Source organism: Myodes glareolus, chromosome 17 (assembly GCF_982192425.1).
Source record: "Myodes glareolus chromosome 17, mMyoGla1.1, whole genome shotgun sequence".
NCBI lineage: Eukaryota > Metazoa > Chordata > Mammalia > Rodentia > Cricetidae > Myodes > Myodes glareolus.
Window position 1 is genome coordinate 34,589,948 of NC_142042.1, and position 20,379 is coordinate 34,610,326.

The 20,379-nt window shown below is 42.3% G+C and overlaps 1 protein-coding gene across 2 annotated transcripts in view; it reads left to right on the plus strand.

Moving 5' to 3' along the window:
- Positions 1–20,379, plus strand: part of Synpo2 (synaptopodin 2) — a 154,181-nt gene that overhangs the window by 96,843 nt on the left and 36,959 nt on the right. For both annotated transcript variants that reach the window (XM_048456742.3, XM_085677757.2), the window contains exons 2-3: positions 15,056–15,207; positions 19,063–19,859. In XM_048456742.3, coding sequence (XP_048312699.3) covers positions 15,056–15,207; positions 19,063–19,859 — 949 coding nt within the window. The remainder of the gene's footprint in view (positions 1–15,055; positions 15,208–19,062; positions 19,860–20,379) is intronic.

A 20,379-nucleotide genomic window follows, 5' to 3' on the forward strand; every position in this document is an offset into this window, starting at 1 on the left:
TTTAAAGTTTTAGCAAGTATAAATGTAATTAGCTGCAGAGACTGTGTTATTGTGAAGGATCACTGGCCAACCATCCGCTTGAAAATGGAGTAGGCATGATTCACTCAAATCCAGATTGTTTATAGCAAGGGCAGGGCCCCAACATTATTAAATGTTGTTCTGTGAACACTTTGTAAAATTAGAACTCTTGTCTAAAGAAATTATAGCATGGTCTTCCCATTAAAATATAATTGTTATAGACTGTTTAGGTTGCTTGAATTCATCACATTTTTTATGTTGCTCTGTAATACTTATGAAAATACTTGGATATATTTATATTGCCACCACATTCAACTATCACAATAGCCATATGCTTTGCAGTTAATTAACACGAAGAGCATTTTCCTATGTAACAAGCACTCACTGATTTCATTTGGTTTGAATTTATCTAATAAGAATGAGGAAATTATGTTTACTGTCAAATGAGGATCAAGAACAAGTGGGACTTGGATGTGGCGGTGCATACCTGCAATCCCAGCACTTTGGAGGTAGAGTCAGAAGAATAAGAAGTTCAAGACCAGTCTCTGATACATGGAGAGATTAAGGCCGCATGAGCTATATCGGATCCTGTCTGTAAAATAAATGATGACAGTTGGCTACTAGACGAGGGCAGATCAGTTTTCCGGAATGTGGCCCTGGTATGGCTACCCACGCCCCAGCGGATGGCCCTCAACACACAGAGACAGCATGAAGTGGACAGAATAGAGTTTCAGGAAGGAGCACATGTAGTCGGGAGGTGGGAAGTGTAGTGTGGGGATAGGAGAGGAACTGGGGGTGCAGGTATGAGATTCTGTAATAATAATATTATTATATTAATAATCAATAACATTATTAATATAATATTATATTAATAATAATTAATAAATAATATTGATAATATATTGATAACAATTAATTTTAATAATTTGTTAATTTAATTATTAATGATTATTAATGATAAATAATTATATTAATAATAATTAATGAATAATGATATCAATAATATTATATTAATAATGATATTAATAATAAAAAAACAAGGTGAGTAGTCCCTAAGGAACAATGCCCAAGGTCTTTTATCTGTAGCCTCCATGTGTACACACTCTGTACATACCTGCAACACACATATGTGTGTGCCCACACAAGCACACACACATATACATATACTAGTTCAAGATATTTAAGTTATACCTGCTTGATTCATAAGCAGCTTAATTGTTCTTTGTTTTTCTTTTTTCACCGACAGGGCTAACAGTGGCCTCAGCCTCACAAGGTTGTAAAAATTAAATTAGATAACACCAGTATGAAAACACACACATACAAAAATATAAAGACATGCCTGTAACACAGTAACTGCTGTGTAACTATAGCGACTATAAACTACATGAACACTGTTGCCACAAAATAACTCTAACAACGATAAACCACATGAACACTGTTGCCACAAAATAGCTCGAAATCTTAAACATGTTTCAATAAGCATTCTGGTAAACTATAATAAAATATTGGGAATTTTTGAGTTTTTTAAAGTTATTTTGTAAACTTTTTATATAAAATATTTTACATCCTGGATACCTCTCCTAACTGCCACATTTTATATGCTTTCTCTCTCTTAAAAACAAACACAAAAACAAACAGAAAGCACACACAACCCAAACAGAAACAAAAGCCTAGGGTCTATCTTGTGTTGATTAGCTACTCCTGCCCTGGGATGCGGTTGAAATACCCAATGTCACTCCATTGACGTTATCAGTTGCAAATAATTTCTTGGTCCATTTCCCCTTCTCCATGCTGGGACTTTGTCGGGTCCTGTGTGTGCTGCCACAGTTTCTGTGAGTTCATATGTGTGTTCATATGTCCTGCTATGTCCAGAAAACACTGTTTCCTTGGAGTCATCCGTCACTCTTAGGATCTCCCCACCTCCACTTTCAAATAGCTCCCTTACCATTTAGGGGAGGGATTTGATAAAGATGCCTCAGTTAGGACTGAGTGCTCCCAAGTCTCTCACTCTCTGCACATGGCCCAGTCGTAGGTTTCTGAATTAATTACCACCTACTGCAAGTGTCTCTGTTGAGTGATTCACTAACCTATGGGTGTAGCGATACATCATTGGCTGACTTTTCTGTCACGCCACACTCAAAATGATATAATGGGAGCTTGCGAGTTGGTGGATTACACATGCCAGCTCCTTGGCCTTTCATTAATTATGAGTTATCAACTCCCATCTGACACTTCTGGCCACAAGTATTCTGAGATAAGTTAAGAATATAAGGTCCCTTTGTGTTGTTTGTTCGTCTGGTCATCATTAATGTGCCCAGTTCTATCAATCCTTTTGTTACAAGCACAATGTGCCTTGTTCAGTTCATAAGCCGATGCCTGAGCAGCCATCTCTATTGTTCTTCTGTTTAATAGTCCGTAATGGACAGAGCCAAGCCCTGGAGATGCGCAGAATCGGTCTCAGATCCATGTGGGGGAGAATTCTGCAAAGGCTCAGAGCAGTGCCTTTTCGTGCCTTCCAGTCTTTAAAATTCTGTATAACATTTTAATTTTATTGTCAATAAAAAATAACTCGTTGATATGGCTTCCAATATCACTGATGGATTTAAATTTTCACTGCATTCCACTTTGACCTCCGAACCTATACCTTCCTCCGTAAAGAAAGTTCAGCTCAACTAGTGTGACATTTCCTCTCTCTCACTAACTTCATCCCTTCTTCCAGGTTCCTGCAGCTCTGCTCTCTCTTGCCTTTTCTCTCTAAGTCAAAGGAATATAAGGAATAGCCCTCATCCTGCATGTGTTACTGAGGGTCCACACAAGATTACCAGGTTATTCGCACATTCATTTCCAGCCTTTTGGATTGAAAACAGGTGTGCACATCCCTTCCAAATTGAAGAGAAAACCCTGTGTGTTTAACAATTCTGGTTTCTCTATTTCTGTCTATAAGCATGTGGATCCCGCTCCCCACCCCCGCCCTGCAAGCCTTCTACACTTCAAGGAATTAGCAAAAATAGCACTTAACGCAATATTTGAAAAATGAAACGAATACCAAAATACGATGCACAAAATATTAAAACTGTAGGGAAAGTCAGAATCAGCCTTCCTGAGTCTGGTTAGGGCTGGGACTAAAGGAAAACCCATGACATGATCTTGGTCATTGAGAATGTTGCGCTTTAATTTTGGTTGCATTTTGTTGCACTAAAATCTTCTTCTCTTGACTCCTGAGTCTGGGAACTCCCAAAGCCAAAGGTTCAGATGTTGCCTGGAATCCTGGCCCTGCCTCTGTGTTCTAAAGATGGCATATGCCAGTCAGCGGTTGTGACCTTCAGCAGCCTGTGTGAGGAAGCCAGAAATTCAAAGGGACTTTCTTTAGGGCAGGAGAGGATTTTTCCTGGTTGATGAAGTAGATGATGGGCAGGGCCTTCTGCTCACTTGTTGGTGGAACTCTGTAAAAGGGGAGTTAGAAAGGATACAGCAGAAGGAATTTGCTCCCATCTGTTTAGGAATCCCCAGGCCATGGGTAAGTCGGAAAGACTGCTCAGATTACCCCCACCACCACCCCTGTCCCGTTGCAAGAGGAGGCTGTGAGAGGTGAACCACGAAGGATGGAGCTGGGAAAGAACCATGAAGGCTGCAGAGGATGAACCATCTGCACCAGGAAATACTGGAGCACGAGGTCTTCAGATTGTCTCAGAATCTAATAGTGTGTCCTATGGGAGACATACCTATGGCTTTGCAACCCACAGAAGATAGTCAGTAGCCAAGGGAGGAATAGAAACCAGGCCCAGGTATACCTTAGGCTGATTTTCCTTCCACCCTTAGCTCCTCTGCACCCTGCAATGCCAGCTGTGGGTCAGAGGGTAGTGCTCAACAAGAAGCTGCCCATGGGGGAGCCTCCAGCAGCACCAGCAAGTAAGGAAGGTTGAGTTGGGGAGAATGTCGGAGATGATTGAGAAATGCCATGATGTCTTCTGTTAGAGAGAACTGGACCTTTTAAGACCTGAAAATGAGGTGAATTAGGCTCTGAAGTGGCTAAAGAAAGGAGGATGGGCTCTGCCCAAGATCTTCAGACTGTGACAGAAGATAGTGAGAGAAATAAATATTTAAATCACACCATTAGTGGCTCCCTGTGGAGTCCAAACTACATTATGAAACAGTGCGGCTTCTTTTCATGGGTCCCCTATCATGGCCCAGGGTCTGACCGTCTCTGCACTGCCCAGGACAGCCTGGAGACTGCAGCTCATGATCTCAGAGGACAATCCCCTGCCTATTGTGCTCACCAGAGACTGTGGCACCAAGGCGGCCTCTGTCCCACATCTGTCAGCAACCCTGCACATCTCTGAACTTGTAACAGTGCTGCATCTCTGGAACTAGGATGGTGACAGCTTCCATACTCCCAGTTCTGATAGCCGCATCTTTTGTATGTTCCTTGAAGCCCTGTCCACACCTGTTAATAAAGCATTTTTTTTTTAGTGATGGTAATCTTTTGTCTTCAGTGGGACACGTTTTGTGAATGAAAGTTTTGTTTGCAGACTGGAGAGATGGCTCAGAAGTTAGGAAAACTTATTTTATAAGAGGACCAGAGCTTGGATTCTCGTTCCCATATCCAGTGGCTCACAAGTTCTTAGAACTCCTGATCAAAGGACCTGATACTGCCTTCTGGTCTCTGTGGGTATCCTCATACACATATATGCATTCACATTTATGCGCACATGTAGTAAACCCAATTTGTTTTGGTTTTGTTATGGTAAATTTGAATTTGGATGTGTTATTGTCCATTATGCATCTGGCAGAAGTATAATCAAATGTTACGTGGGCTTTTGTGTGCACGAGGGCTGTCCATAGCAGCTTTGAAGGCGCCACTCTTTGCGTGCATGATCTTCCTATGCTCAGAATCAAGGCTGTAGTTTTTCCAGTGGGAGGCTGAGGCTGAACAGCATGCCAGCTTACATTGTTTGCCGGTTCTCGCCCACAGAGTCTTGGCTTAGGAACATCTTTGTTTTAGAACAATAGAAGTCATACAGTTAAAGAGCCATGCCAAAACAACATAAATTAATGATTATATAGTCATCTTCTAGTTCTTCAAAAGGGAGAGACAAGTGAATAAAGTTAATATTATAGTTTCTTAGAAAAAGTCACTTATTAAACCCCCCCCACACACACACGTTGGCTCCCAACATGTTTCCTTAGAGTGTTTTATGGAAAACAATAGTTTATCGTATCAACAGTAAACCCACAGCCCGCCTAAGAATTCTCACTAAAAATGCAGCCACACAGCCTCCTGCTTCCGGGATATGGTTTCCATGGAAGACTGTGAAATAACACTGCTCTTCCGCATGCTGAGAGACTCCACTCCACGAGTGTGTGATGTTCATTGAGCCACTCTTCTGAAGACCATCACTAGTTGACAAACCTTGAGTACCATACAGATTTAACCCCTCATATGTATACTAATTGCCCGTTAACAAGCTGCCTCCCGCATGCCAGTGTGCAACCCTCCCTTTGACTATCCAGTGTGAGTCCTTCCCTCATCGTCTGTAACATCGCTCGCTATCCGTGAGCTTCCCAGCACAGTGACTGTTTCGAGCTCTCTTCTAGATACTGCAGTCTTGATCGGAGGTGTCCTTATGCTGTGAACAGGTAGTTTATCCAGCAAACAGGGTGATGAACTAATTGACCAAATGAAGAAATGCAAGCAACTGCCTGCTCTCCAACTTCATTTCCCTTAGAAATTCCTCACAGATTTGTGCCTGGCGTAGAGTAGCCAGCAGTTCTTGTGTGCCTTCGCAGCACTCTCCGTGACTGGTGCTGGCCCAGGATCCTTTAGACAAGATGATGACATTTCACACAGGCTTTCCTTGGTCAGGATTAGACAGGAGAACTCGTAGTCGGTCACAGCAAGGAGCACAGCCGGGCTCACCCTTCATCGCCAGTGCAATCTCCTGACAGAGGTCAGTTGGCAGGATCTTGGATCCTCTTCTTGAAGTGCCTGGTTTGGAAGTCTCCCTCACTGCCCAGCCTTGCTCACTTGGACCTGCCAAGACAAACAGACATGTCAAACTCACTGGCAACTGTGGGGGTGCCTTTGACCCAACGCTGCGGTCTGTTTCTTTGTATGTGTTCATTTCCACAAATGGCAGCCAGATCTATACAGCATGAGTGCTTTTAGGGTTTACTGGCTGCCCTGTGACTTTTCTTCTCATTGAGACGGACAAACTGTGATGTAAGTGGAGCCACTGCCAGGCACAGCTGTAGTTTCTTAATAAAGTCGTGATTTGACTGAGGCTTTGACAGGGAAAGTTCACTTCCTTCTGCTGTCTGGGGCTCAGCTGAACCATTTCCTTTCCGCAATCACGTGGGGAGTTTCCTATCATCCTCATAATGCTTTAATTATAATGCCATACAGACCTAAAGAAAACAATGAAAAAATAAATAGTAAGTAGGAGGTTTGAGAATGTCTCTTAGCCCAAGGACTGGGGACAGAAGATCAGACCTTGGATACAATTCAGTCGTCCCATTTGTCAATCATTGGGGCATATTTGTTGCAGACCTGTTATATCCAAGATCTCCTTCAGACTGAAGAAGATGCGATGACTTTTGAGTGTCAAGATCAGCTCTCATGGAACTTTTGCTAACTGCCTTTAGAAACCGAATGAGAACATTTTCCAAAGCAAACTTGACATTTTAGGGCTGTGAAGACGTCCCCTTTTCTCCGCTTTACAAAAGACTCTGATGCCCTAGAGGGCCAGAGCTACCCCTAGACTAAATCTATGGCTGGGTTTAGGCATACTTTCTGAGCTCACATGCTAGGCAAGTGCTCTCACCGTGTTCCCAGTCCCAGCACACAGTTCATGCTAGGCAAGTGTTCCCACTATGCTCGCAGCCCTAGCACACAGTTCATGCTAGGCAAGTGCTCCCACTGTGTCCCCAGTCCCAGCACACAGTTCATGCTAGGCAAGTGCTCCCACTGTGTTCCCAATCCCGGCACACAGTTCATGCTTGGCAAGTACTCCCACTGTGCTCCCAGCCCTAGCACACAGTTCATGCTAGGCAAGTGCTCCCACTGGGCTCCCAGTCCCAGTACAGAGTTCATGCCAGGCAAGTGCTCCCACTGTGCTCCCAGCCCTAGCACACAGTTCATGCTAGGCAAGTGCTCCCACTGTGTTCCCAATCCCGGCACACAGTTCATGCTAGGCAAGTGCTCCCACTGTGTTCCCAATCCCGGCACACAGTTCATGCTAGGCAAGTGCTCCCACTGTGTCCCCAGTCCCGGCACACGGTTCTTCAAGGCGCTCACCCTTTGCTGGTTCCTGTAAGTCTCGCTTCCTCAGATCATCCCGGGTCCTGCTTACTCTTGGATTGCCTGTGATGGAGCATCCCCCAGTCTAACTCAGTTACCTGAGAGACCAAGTGTGCTTAGAATCCTAGCTCTTTCCACCTTTCAAAGCATGATCCACAGATGTCTGGTAAGATCTGAGATGCTTTTGACTGGAATAATTTTGATGCTAAGACATAATTTTCTTTTGTCTTTTCTAATCTTATTGGCATTTACTCTGTGATGGTGTAAAGGCAAGTGTAACTAAAGCCACTTGCACTTCTGTCATTCAGAGCAATGGCAGCCAGCTTTACCAGACAGCGTTCCCCTCCGCAGAGCCATGCGCTTGCCTGCTTGCCTTTCATTCTGTGCATTATGAGGGTGCATCTTTCTAGTATTCTGAATAACAGAATGGAAAGAGTAGGCCATACATGTGGCTGAAAACTGAGCCCCAGAACATTTTCCTCAGAAAATTTGCATATTTCTTTGAATTAAAAGCTGAATTGTCCTTTTTTTTTTGGAGGGGGACATTATTTTTACAAATCATGGCTATCTATATTTGCATATTTTGTATGTATTTTCTAGAAAAAGAGGAAATGAAGTACACCACTCAGGAAGAACAATCGAAAATATCTGATCTTTCAAGGGAAAGATAAGATTCTGAGACAGTCTCGTAAGCTGTTGTATGTTTGGCTACTTTCCCGCCAGGAACTACTTATCTCGATGACATCAGCGAGAGTCATTGTCTTGCTCTTTTACAAGGAAATGTGTTAGTATTTATATTATTAATAAAACATGTAATGAATAAATACTTCCCAAATAGCCAGGATTCCAAAAATCACACATGAAAAGAATTCCCGTCCAAGATGTGAGCATGCTGTTGTCCTTTTCTTCTCTTCTCTTTCTTTATTATGAGACAGAGGCTCACCCTGGAGCCCAGGCTGCCCAGGTACTTCCTGCGGGGCCGAGCTCACCTGGAGCTTGTGGACGTTCTGTCTCGACCTTGCAAGTCCTGGGGGTCTCGATGTGAGCCCCTGTGTCCAGATGAGTCAGAGGCTTTTAATTCAGCAGGATATAAAGAAAGCTCACTGCGGCAGTATCAGATTCCACACTGCAGCTTCGGAAACTGTGATTTATTGAGTTTAACTTGGTATCAAAGAATACTACCCAAAATCATCTTGGTTTCCCTGAGACCCAAGGGGAGGGATTTGGTGGTGACATCCTGTTTAGGGCTGAGAACTCAAAGGTCCTTTGTGTATATATTATAGTTTCCTGTTTGGTATTTTTATGGGATTCCTGAATGTACAAACAAGTGGGGTCTGTGTCTATATCTGGTTTTCGTGCCTTTTTTGGGGCTCATTTCCTTCTGCTTGTTTGTTTTGTCCTATTCCAATATGTTATTTTATTTTATTTTATTATCAACCCTAAAAAGTCTGTTTTCTAATGAGAGACAGAAAGGGAATGGCTGTGTATGGGAGGGAAGGTGGAGAAGAAATAGGAGGAGGGTGTGAGAACTGAAATCAGGATATATTATGTGAAAAAAAATCTATTTTCAAAGAGAGGAAAAAAATAGGAACTCAGCATATGAATCTGGAGAATATGTGATAGTTCAGTCCACAGAAGTACTTCTCTCTAAACATGAACTGTGTAACTAGGCAGAAGAGTAATAATGGAAATATATTATCTTCATCCCCAAATGGCGTTGCTGAAGTTTACCTTGTTTTTAATGTTAATTCCATAATCATGGAATAACAAAACCACAGAACAATAAAATTCAGTGTGCAAATAATATTTTTAAAGTATCCCATTTACAGCAATATGCCTACCTGAGGCTTGCTTTTCTTCATATGCTTCAACCAACACAAACAGCGCATAGCAGGTGCTGTAGAAGCATGTAAGACCATCAACCTGTCTTCTACTAAGCTCAGAGATGGAAGAAATTTACAGAAATGAAAAGTAATGCCACTATTCCTCCTAAGTAATCTCTGTTTCAGAAAACAGGCCTTACTGGTGTGCATAAAATTCATTTTATGCTAAATGTTACTGTTATTTTTAAATAAATTAATAAAAATTAAATTTCTCACTTTTATTTCTAACATTACAAATGCCACTGGCTATAACCTACGGACCAAAGATTCTTTGAAGTTCTCTACCATCTTCAGGAGTGCTGACGGCTTCTAAGAAAATTAGATATGAATGTGTGACCACGCCTCCCATTGAAGATCTCAGTCATCCTAATACAATGAAATCCCCCTCGTCCCTGCTCTGGCCATGGGACTGTGCTTTGCCCCGCCTTCTCAGTGTGTCCAGGGACTGGGGACTGACGTCATCTCTGCTTTGTGGGTTTTTTATTCCCGTTCTCTACTTCAGAAAATGTTCTGTGCATCCCTTCTCAACCCCCTGAGCTGAGACTTCCGTTTCTACAGTGGTTTCCCCCTTATACGTGTGCCTCCTTCTGCTCAAATCACTCCTTCAGGTCTCCCAGCTTCTCCGCTAGCTCTCAGAATGACTGAAGGAGAACAAATTTCTGTATTTTACAGATCTGCCAAAAACAAGTTAAACATTTTCAATGACGTGGAATCACTATTTATTTTACTTGAGTATTACAAAGACGATCAATCCTGTTGAGTGAGACAGCTTAGGGTTCTGTGCCTTTTTGAGTGAGTGTTTTGGCCATTAAGATTTCATACTTTTGGATTTTTGAAATTTATTCTGTATCAGCTGTGCATAGTAATATAAGGGTGCGTATTTGCTTGCCACTTCCAACTTTCTGTAAAATAAACAAGGGTTATTAGAACTGTATAAAATTGAGAAGACCAAGAAAAAGACTGAGACTCTTTTACTAATTTGCAAAAGTTTCAGTGAAATCTTTTTCCTGTATTTTGACCACACAAAAAACATTTGGGCAAACACACACAGCATCCACACATGTGAACCATCATACACACATATATGCCATATATACATTCACATGTATCTATACACATGAACAATCTCACACACATACATATACCATACACACATGCACTTACATCCACATATGCAAGCAATCATGCACACATATATACATGTTCATTACATGAACAGTCATCTACATATACACAACCATGTACACATGTGTATACTATACACACATACACATATGTTCATACACATGAACAATCATCTACACATACATGATATACACATACATGTGAGTCAAAGACATTGGGGGTTTGCCTATAGGTTCTTCAGAAAACCATTTTTTTAATTTTTAAAATTTGTTTATGCTTTTGATAATTTTATATGGAAGTGTTGTATTTATATCATTTCCCTCCCTCCATCTCCTGCCTCCACCCAAATTCATGGGCACTTTTTCTTTATTACTAACAGCCCCCTTCCCACCAGTCCATTTCAGGTTCCCCATATATGTTTTTAGGGTTGATAACTTGGGGTTCATTCCTGGAGACAACTGATTCTCTCTCTCTGCAGTCATGGATTACCTATAGCTCTTCACCTACCCATGGGGCCGTGTGAGATACCCATCCCCATTGGCATGTTAGCAACAACACAGCTACTCAGATAACTGATTTCTTCTTAACAAATCACAGAGATGTGGCAGCATGCCAAGGACCTGTGCTGGTCTGAGCCAGCTGGGTCCCAAGGCTAAGAGGGACACCAGGCCCCATCCTAACCCAGCTGTCTCCAATTGTTAACCGCCCACGAGGAGAAATTCATTTTCGCCACTGCAGTCTCACTGAATATGCAAATCGCACTGAAGGGCAGCAGTGCCGGCCAACGCAAAACAACTCAAGGGAATGTTGGGGTGTTTTCTGTCTCATAATATTTTGTTTGGCTCTTTTTAAAACCTTTTAGGTCTTTTGCTTATATATTATAGTCTCTGATTTTGCCTTTATGGCTTTCTGTGTGTGCAAATGTGTGTCTCTGCATCTCTGTTTCTGATGCTTGTTCTTTGACTTTTCTTCTCCCCTGTTGGTTCATCTGTTTTGTCCTATTTTTTATTTTATTTTATTAGATGCCTGTTTGTTTTCTAATGAGAGAAAGAATGGGTGTGGAGTTAGGTAGGTGGGGAGGTAGGGTGATATGGGAAGAGTTGGTGGGAGAGGAAAAACTTGTAATCAAAAAATATATATAGGGAGATCTATTTTCAATAAAAAGAATAAAAACACAGAGTATGGAGAATTATTTACTAATAGGTTGTGTGCCCAGTTGACAAATACGAATTGAGGTTTGGAAAACCCAAACAATGAGTTCTGCTTCTGCTTTTTCCTTACCAACTTCAATTAAATAGGCAGTTTATTAAGTTTTTTTTTATTTAGTCATGCTCTTCCACCTTATCCCCCACTGTACAGGTAGAATTGACTCCCCCAAGCATGTTAGGCAAGTACTCTACCACTGAGCCACATCTCTGGGGCACACGAACATTTCCCCCCTTAATATGTAGTTTTCAATGAGCTCTTTAAAATGCACTTTTTCACATTTTGTATAAATATTTATATAAAAAGAATATGCTTATATAATTTCATAATTTAATGCAAGGAAAACATATTCGGCACAGGCTCTGGTCTGTCTGTGTTTTCAGGAAGTGCTAAGGGGTTTGCATTCTCAAGGGAAAAGGAGAGGCAAAGAATACCATTCCATGTTTGTAGCTGCGGGTTCTCTAACAGCATGGCAGAGGCTTCGTCACGCTGCATAGCTGCTGCATTGCTGCGTGATCTCTGTCCCGGGGAATTCGGTATGCAGACTCTCAAGCATGCAGCCCCCTGGATTAAGGCCCTCTATCTAGTCACAGTTATTGTTCTAGGAAGATGTTCAACATTGCTACCCGGAATGTGTTTGACTTTTATGGCGACTTGTTCCTGAGGGTAAGAATCATCATTCAACATTCCCAAAGGAAAAGTTTCTTATTCAATAAATACCACGTAGAATTCTTGACAGGTCTGGAAGGTTGGAGTTTAGGAAGGGCCTCCAGAAGTGACCTCAAGGATGTGGAGGAACTGGCTGCCCAAGGGATCAGCAACACTTGGCTTAAAAAGGAAAGTGAGGAGCCGGGACGCTCCTGGGATTTCAACTGGGTCCGGGGTTCAGTATGGAGCCAGAGACCTATCATCCAGCAGATCAAAACCAGCCAAACAGGGACCTCCCAAATGGACACCTCTTTTCTTAACTCAGGTCCAAATGCAAGTTTCAGCCCAGTGTGGAGGCAGGAAGATCAGGAGTTCAAGGCTAGCCTGGGCTACAAGAGTCCCTGTTTTTGTTTGATAAAAAATATACACATAAATAAAAAGTTTCTTACTGGCGTCCCTGCTGTGCTGGCGCTCCTGGGTGCTTGGGAAAATGACTTTTTCTTGTCAACCTCTGTGTCACACACAGGCCACTAGAAGGCGGGGGCAGGGCCAACACCCTTGCAGGGCTTCTACTCTGACAGTTGATTTCACTCCATTTTATTTTATTTTATTTTTATCATGCATTCTAGGCATTTCTCAAGTGCCTTCTCCATCTTATTTGATTGAGTTTCTTCTGTGTTATTCAGGATGCGTGTTGCTTCTCACACTGAAGTTTTTACTTGGTTAGGTTTTCACTCTGTTCTACTCTTTTCATCTCATACGCTATATTTTGATCATATTCTTTTCCCTCCCCCAACTCTTGCCAGATCCAACTCCATGTTACCTTTCTTATAAATAGAAAAAAGAAAGGAAAGAAAGCAGCACCAAAACAAAAACAAACAAACATAAAAGGTCAAATCAAAACCATCTTAAAGAGAAAACTAAAGATTCAGAAGATCATGACGGCCAGGAAACTATTACCATTCTTAACTGTTTGTTTGTGTTTGAGAAGTGTCTCATTCCCAGGAATCCTTCTGCCTCAGACTTCAGAGTGCTGGGATTAGAGGTGTGCACTGCCAGGCCCAGGCTTTCCATGGTTCTTGAGGGCTTAACAGTTCTGTTTTGCAGACAAACATGGAGGCCAGGGAAGCAGAGTCACGCCATTGGTTGGGAATGTAGCAAGTGCGCACCGGAGGAATGCTGATGACTCCGTGCTCTTGCATTGGCTTGCTCAGACACCGTTAAAAGCTCCGCTTGACAGGCCTAAGCCAGTGATGGACTGCACATTTCCCAAGCAACACATGCTTGGATGACAGACAGCTCTGTTGTGTTGGGGACTTACTTCTCTCCCAAGAATCAATTTGTCATCTTGTTCTGCAAGCCCATAAAGCTGCTCAAAACTCTGAGTTTTGATTGTTGGTAAAGGGCACCTCTAGCTAAGATTGGGCCGTGAAGGGTACGGAATATAGAATCCATCCCAACACTCTGTGGCATGGACAGAGGCCGAGAGACTTAGTTGACAGTGCCTGATGTTGGAACAGAACAAAAGTTAAGGCCATGGGACAGACTGACAAGAATTAGAACTATCTAGACCAAAGAGCAGAGCCATTACCAAATCAAAGCACAGCAGGCCCCGAGGGAGGCCACACACCCTTCCTCTTGTCCACATGCTCTTTGAACTCCTGTGAGTGCTGTCTGTTGACCAGCTCCAACCACCATGAGCCAGAATGCGAGGGAGTCCAGCCTTTGGGTCTCCAGAGACCTCTGCACAACGGAGCTGGGGAATGAGCCTGGAAGGGTTGCCTGAGGATAAGGAACATTTCAGTGGGGTCCTAGTTACCTCGGATGCTGGCCTCCAGCATCTGCTCACTATGGAGCTAACGAGACTCCTCTGCTATTATACTAATATTCTAGAGCCCCTGCTAGGTCTGTGTTGGTGGCGGAATGTGATGTAGGCCTTATGTAGCATGGCTCCTATTTCTCTTTTTTATTCTTTCTAATTTTCATCATTTTAATTATCATCATTTTGTCTTTTTGCTAAAAGTTGTCCTTAATTCTATGTCCTGATTAGTTTTTTGTTTGTCTGTTTGTTTGGTGGTGGGCTTTTTGTTTTTTGTTTTGTTTTTTGATTTTTCGAGACAGGGTTTCTCTGTAGTTTTTGGTGCCTGTCCTGGAACTAGCTCTTGTAGACCAGGCTGGCCTCGAACTCACAGGGATTCGCCTGCCTCTGCCTCCCGAGTGCTGGGATTAAAGGCGTGCGCCACCACCGCCCGGCTTGGTGGTGGGCTTTTTGAGACAGGGTCTGTCTAATTAGCCCTAGCTGATCTGAAATAATTTATGTAGAACCAAATTCCTGAGGGCCTTGGCCACTATGCCTGGCTGAATAGTTCATTTTAATCAAGGATTCCTTCTTTGGACTCACTCTTTAATATCCTAGTCATGTGCCCTCCTTGGGTAGCGGGGTGGTTTTCAGCACATTTCATCTGTCTGTTTTGCCATCTCTAACATATGCTTCCTGAAATTGGAGCTCCAAGGTCCCGTGGTCACTCTCTGCCTTGAAATAAAAACCCAGCACCTTTCCCGGTTCTTCCTCATTTTTTATTTCTTTCATGGTTTCTTCATGATGGTTTGACTTGCTTGTTTCCTATTTCCTTACAATATGATGCATTAAATGGTGTGGTTATGATAAGTCATAAATTGTGTGTGTGTGTGTGTGTGGAGGGGGGGTGTTTGGAAGAGGTGAGATGTGTCTAAGACAGACTTACAGGTTAGCAGATGAAGCAAAAGTCAGGGTTGGATTCATAACTTGCAGGTCATAATTTTCTTCTCTCTTGGAGAAGATGACATAGTTTCTACCTGTTATGTGATTCTATTACCTATTTTTTTTCTCTCCGCTCAGATTCGAAGTCAGAGCAAAGCGTCAGACTCTGGCCTGTGTGAGGGGGATGAAGTGGTGTCCATCAATGGCAACCCGTGTGCAGACCTCACCTACCCGGAAGTCATCAAGCTTATGGAGAGCATAGCGGACTCTCTCCACTTGCTTATCAAAAGGTAAAGCAAATTTGCTGCAAGAGGTATTTGTTACTTGAAGCTGTGTGGGAAAGACTAGCGGGTCTATGAACATATGTACTGTGAGTTACGAGGGAGTTCATGGTTCTACATAGAAAGTCGGGGCAGGCCAGGTGGTGGTAGCACATGCCTTTAATCCCAGCAATTGGGAGGCAGAGGCAGGTAGATGGCAGATCGCTGTGAGCCTGAGGCCAGAATTGTCTACAGAGTGAGTTCCAGGACAGACTCCAAAGCTACAGAGAAAACCTGTCTCGAAAAACCAAAAAAAGAGAAAGAAAGAAAGAAAGAAAGAAAGAAAGAAAGAGGAAGAAAGAAAAGAAAGAGAGAAAGAAAGAAAAGAAGGAAGGAAGGAAGGGAGGAAGAAAGAAAGAAAGAAAGAAAGAGAAAGAAAGAAAGAAAGAAAGAAAGAAAGAAAGAAAGAAAGAAAGAAAGAAAAGAAAGTCAGGACAGCTAAACAGATCACCACAGTGTTTGAGAATGAGCAATTCCATTTAATGGGGCTTTCTGGTTAGTTGAGAATTAGCTGCAAATACTTGTGTCAAGTCAAGCACTTTGTTGGAAATCTTAGGTATTTTAGACCACCTTTTTAGAAAGTCTGGTGTATTAACCATAACAACAACACCATTTCCAAGGTGAAGAGTTTCTATAAGGCCAGGATTATAATTCTTAGATTTGAAGATGAATTGAAAATGATTGTGCATTGAACTGTTGTCCAATATAATATTTTTATACAAAGATGATGCCTTGGGGTGTGAAACAAAAAGCTTAAAGGCAGGTTTTTACTGCTCAGGACTCCCAATTCGACCATATTTGGGAATGGAAAGCAGGCTAGATAAATATTCGGTGCTAACAAAGTATTATTTATAGTGTAGAAGAAACACCCCCCAAAACTGCCCTGTGTTATCTAAGTCCATGTGTGTGCCATGTATGTATGAGTGCATGTATGTTGTATATATAAATGTTCACACACCAAGCTCTTAAGATCCCACTTACTTACAATGTTGCCTTTTGCTTTTAAAAATAACTAGTTAAAAAAAATCAAGAGTAACTATTTAAAAGCCAACCAACAAAACAAACAAAAACAACAACAACAAAATACCAGAAACGAAACAAATAATGTATCAGGAATGTTGCCAAGGGAGAACTGTTCCTCCCTTAGGCCTCATTCTGAGGAAGTCTACTAAAGGTCTGAAGACTTCCAAGTTCCCCCAGCAAAGAATCCACATACAAATAGGGAATCAACCTTTCCTGCTTTATTCCCTTCGGTGTTTACTGTCCTTACTGACTTAATGAGGCCAGTTTCTCTGGAACACATTAGTCTGGGACATGTTCTGCTGGTTCCCATTTCCATTACGATGCTATCACATGAAAAAATATTTGGTTCAACGCTCCAATCTAGGCACCTACCTCGTTTTAGAGATAAATGGATTTGTTCTCCGCTGCTCCGAATAGCTAGCTCATGTTTCGTTTTGTTTTGTTTTGTTTTTCTCTCAAGTATCTTGAATTTCTGTGATGCAGTTAATTGGGCTGGAAAGTTGGGACAATGCTTAATAACACTTGTTGCCCTTACACAGGGCATGGATTAATTCTTAGTCCCCACATGGTGCTCAAAACTGTAAGTCCCGTCACAGGGGTTCGGAGGCCCTCTTCTAACCTCCAAGGGCACTGGGCATAAATGCGGTCTACATATACACATGCAGGCAAAACACTCACAGACACATAAAATAGTCAAATAAATAAGTCAGCATTTTAAAAATAAATAGTTAACTGATGGGATTCAGATGAAATTTTCATTTTATGAGACCCATAGTAACAGCGCTGTGGACATTTGGATATGTTCCTGAAACTAAACAGTCCTCAGTCATATCACTGACAGTCAGAGGACCCAAGTGTGAACTTACTACCCAGAAATGGCTGGCTAACACTATTTAAAAACAAACCGAAAACCAGCCTTTTAATACTGAATCTTTATTACCTTAGATGTTATTAAAATCATTAAAAAAAATCAAAAGCAAATGATTCTCTAATTGTACAAATGGTGAGATTGAGTACCTGTGTATCTGTATCTCCCTCCTATATCTTTATGATTTTTTGTTCATATGTATATATTTTATTTCAGCTACCAAGAAATATTAGCACTGGCCTGCTTGTCTATATCCCAATCTATAAGGCTAGAATGAGTTGAAACTGTTTTTTTCTCAGATACATATTTGACAAAGTGATTTCAGCTGCCTTTATTCCAAATTCTGCTAGATTAAACCTCTCCGACTTCTGGCACTCTCAAACTCAGTTGCATAGAGCTATTCATCATTTCCTGTATAAACTACTTGGATCTGCTAGCTCATGCTTATTTCTCAACTCTTAGGAGGCTGAGACAGGAGGATAGTCATGACTTGAAGCCTAGGCTATGGAGTGAATTCCAGGCCTGTGTAGTCCTACTGTGTAAAGACTCTGTCGCAAAAAGTGAAAAGAAGACTATCCTAATATGCTAACAAAATGTTTCAAAAAGTGTAATTTTTGTTGGTTTCTGTTTTGTTTGTTGTTGGTTTTGGTTCTTCAAGACAGGGTTTTTCTGTATAGTCCTGGCTATCCTGGAAAGTGCTCTGTAAACCAGGTTGGCCTCAAACTCAGAGATCCACCTGCCTCTGCCTCCCAAGAGCTGGGATTAAAGGCGTGCTGCCACCACCTGGCTTACTTTTATGTTATTTTGTTTTGTTTTTATAATTTTTAAATAGTATACCATTATAAAGCCTTTCAGATGGCTTGGATAGAGAGAGCAACCTTTGGTTTGACTTTTGTTGGGTTTTTCTAAATGTAGTCAACATCACAGTTAGAGGAAATTCCGTATCCACATAATTCTAAAGTAAATTCCTTTGAGGAGAAGAGAAGTAGGAACTCCCGGTGTGTGACTGATCCCTGTAGCAGTCAGGATGCAGCCCCAGGAAGCAAGAAGGGGGAGAGAGATACTGTTGCCTGAAAACTCTACAAGTGAGAAATGAGGGAGTCTTCTATAGCTGTCCTGAGAAGGACCCTTCTATTACAAACGGGTTGAGAGCTCGGAGACTTAGTAAGAAGTGAATGCAAATATGCAAAACTGCCTACAAGTGGCTGGGTTTTCATCAGAGGAGACTGTGGAATAGCTCTGCTCTCAGGAGCTAAAGAAGCTGTCTGAGGGCAGGGATTCTGTAAGGAAAATGCTGCAAGTGACAACTGCTAAGAGAAGGGACGGCATCTTGGATTATAAGTACCACGTGATTTAGCAATTCGTTGCAGCATAGACAGGATTACTCTTTGCATAGGGGTTCTGGCTGGGGCCTACTATGCTCACTAGAGCTTAGAAATGGACTTCCATTTTATCCTGTTAAGCATATACCATGTCTAAAATGTATTCATAGTTTAAGGTCGATCTGACGTTCCGGATGTGTCTATGTGACTTGGTGATATCTAGGCCAAAACTTACTCCATGGGACACTGAAGTTTCTGGTCATCTACAGCAAACGTAGTTTGTTGAGAAAACCCAAACCATTTCAAATGAGGGGCACACACATAGCTATACCCTGTGCTTTTACAAATAAAGGCTGAATTAAAGATGGGTTTAGATTTCAAGGGGTTTTTTTTTTTTTGCAAGCATTTTTATTGTGCTTGAAAGACAATTTTATCTTGATGATCTTTAGTAACCGTGTAGATGAGCCTTCAAGTTCTATTTTCTAATATGCTGGAGTTATTGAGGGGATTTTTGGTGAACCATGCATGAGACATCATTAGTGTTGGGAAATCCTTTGACAGGTGGAACACAAGCTGAAATAACTGTTTGGAATTTTTTTTTTTTGTATGCAGACCATGCAGTGGTACAAGTGAGACTTTGGGTTCTGAAACAGAAAACATAAACCATCAGCATCTCACACATGAGGGACCCACGGAAAGTACCACCTTGCAGATTCTTCCAGCCACAAACACCCAGTGCAAAGACTTCCTTCTTGCTTCGGTCCCAAGTAAAGTTCCCCTAACCGAGGACCAAGGAAATGATTGGGGTTACGCAGAATGTACAACGGGAGAAAAAATTCCCCAGATGCTTGGCTCCCAAGAAGAACACTTGGTAGAGGAGGTCATCTTAAGGGAAAAGGCAGAAGAAGGCCAGCCGGGCCGTGTAGTTGAGCTACAACTGTCCCTCTCAAAGGAAAGACATCAGGATGCTAGTGGCCCTGTAGTGGCTCCCCAGGGAAACGAAAACTCCAAGTCTCCTGACCCAGACTGGAGTTCACAACACGAGAGGACCGTCCACATCAATTCGATCCCTGCTCCTGAGGAGGAAGCAGACACTTCTCTCCTGCCCAGCACAACAAGTCAGCCCTCCAGCGGCCGGCAGCTGAGAGTGATCCAAGGGAGAGAAGCAGGAGGCGCCGGGCTGCCCCAGGTGGAAGTGATTCTGGATTGCTCTGACAGGCAGAAGGCGGAAGAGTGCAGGCTGCAGGCGGGAAAGGGGTGTGTGGCTTCTGGGGTGGAAGGAGGGCGGTCAGAAGCACCTCCTTCTCTGGTCTCCTTTGCTGTCTCACCAGAAGGCACCGAGCAGGGGGAAGATCAACGCCCAGGAAAGGATCACAGCAGACCACACAAACACAGGGCACGACATGCTAGTAAGTCCTGCCGTGGGTGGGGGCTGCTGTCTGGGGAGCTGGACTTTTAAAATATTTTGCTAGTTGAACTGCATGAATATTTTAAAAAAGTTTTTTTTTCTTAGACCTTTTTACCATCTTTAATGCTTCAATTGATGCATAAAATAACAAATCTGAATAGGGTGGAAAATGCCAGTTTCGGAACTGGAAGCAGTAAATTTGAACTTCATATTAGACCAAAATGTTTTTTCGTAAACAATTATTTTTATTCCCAAAGATGCAGGAACTGTTGAAGAAATATAAAACGTGCCTCTTTAATCTGCTGAAGAGTGTTATGACATTTCGTGTTTAAAATATTCTTAAGGGTATTGGAAGTTAAGTGGACTCAGTTTAAATGACAAAAACAGGTCCGTCTTCTTCCGAAGAACCTTTAACGGAGGCTCCACTCTGGTATTAAAAGCAGAGCTTCATTTTGGGGGGGGGGGGGGAAGAAGGAGAAGAAGCATTCTGCGGCTTGATGATGCTTGCAGAAGTGTTTGAT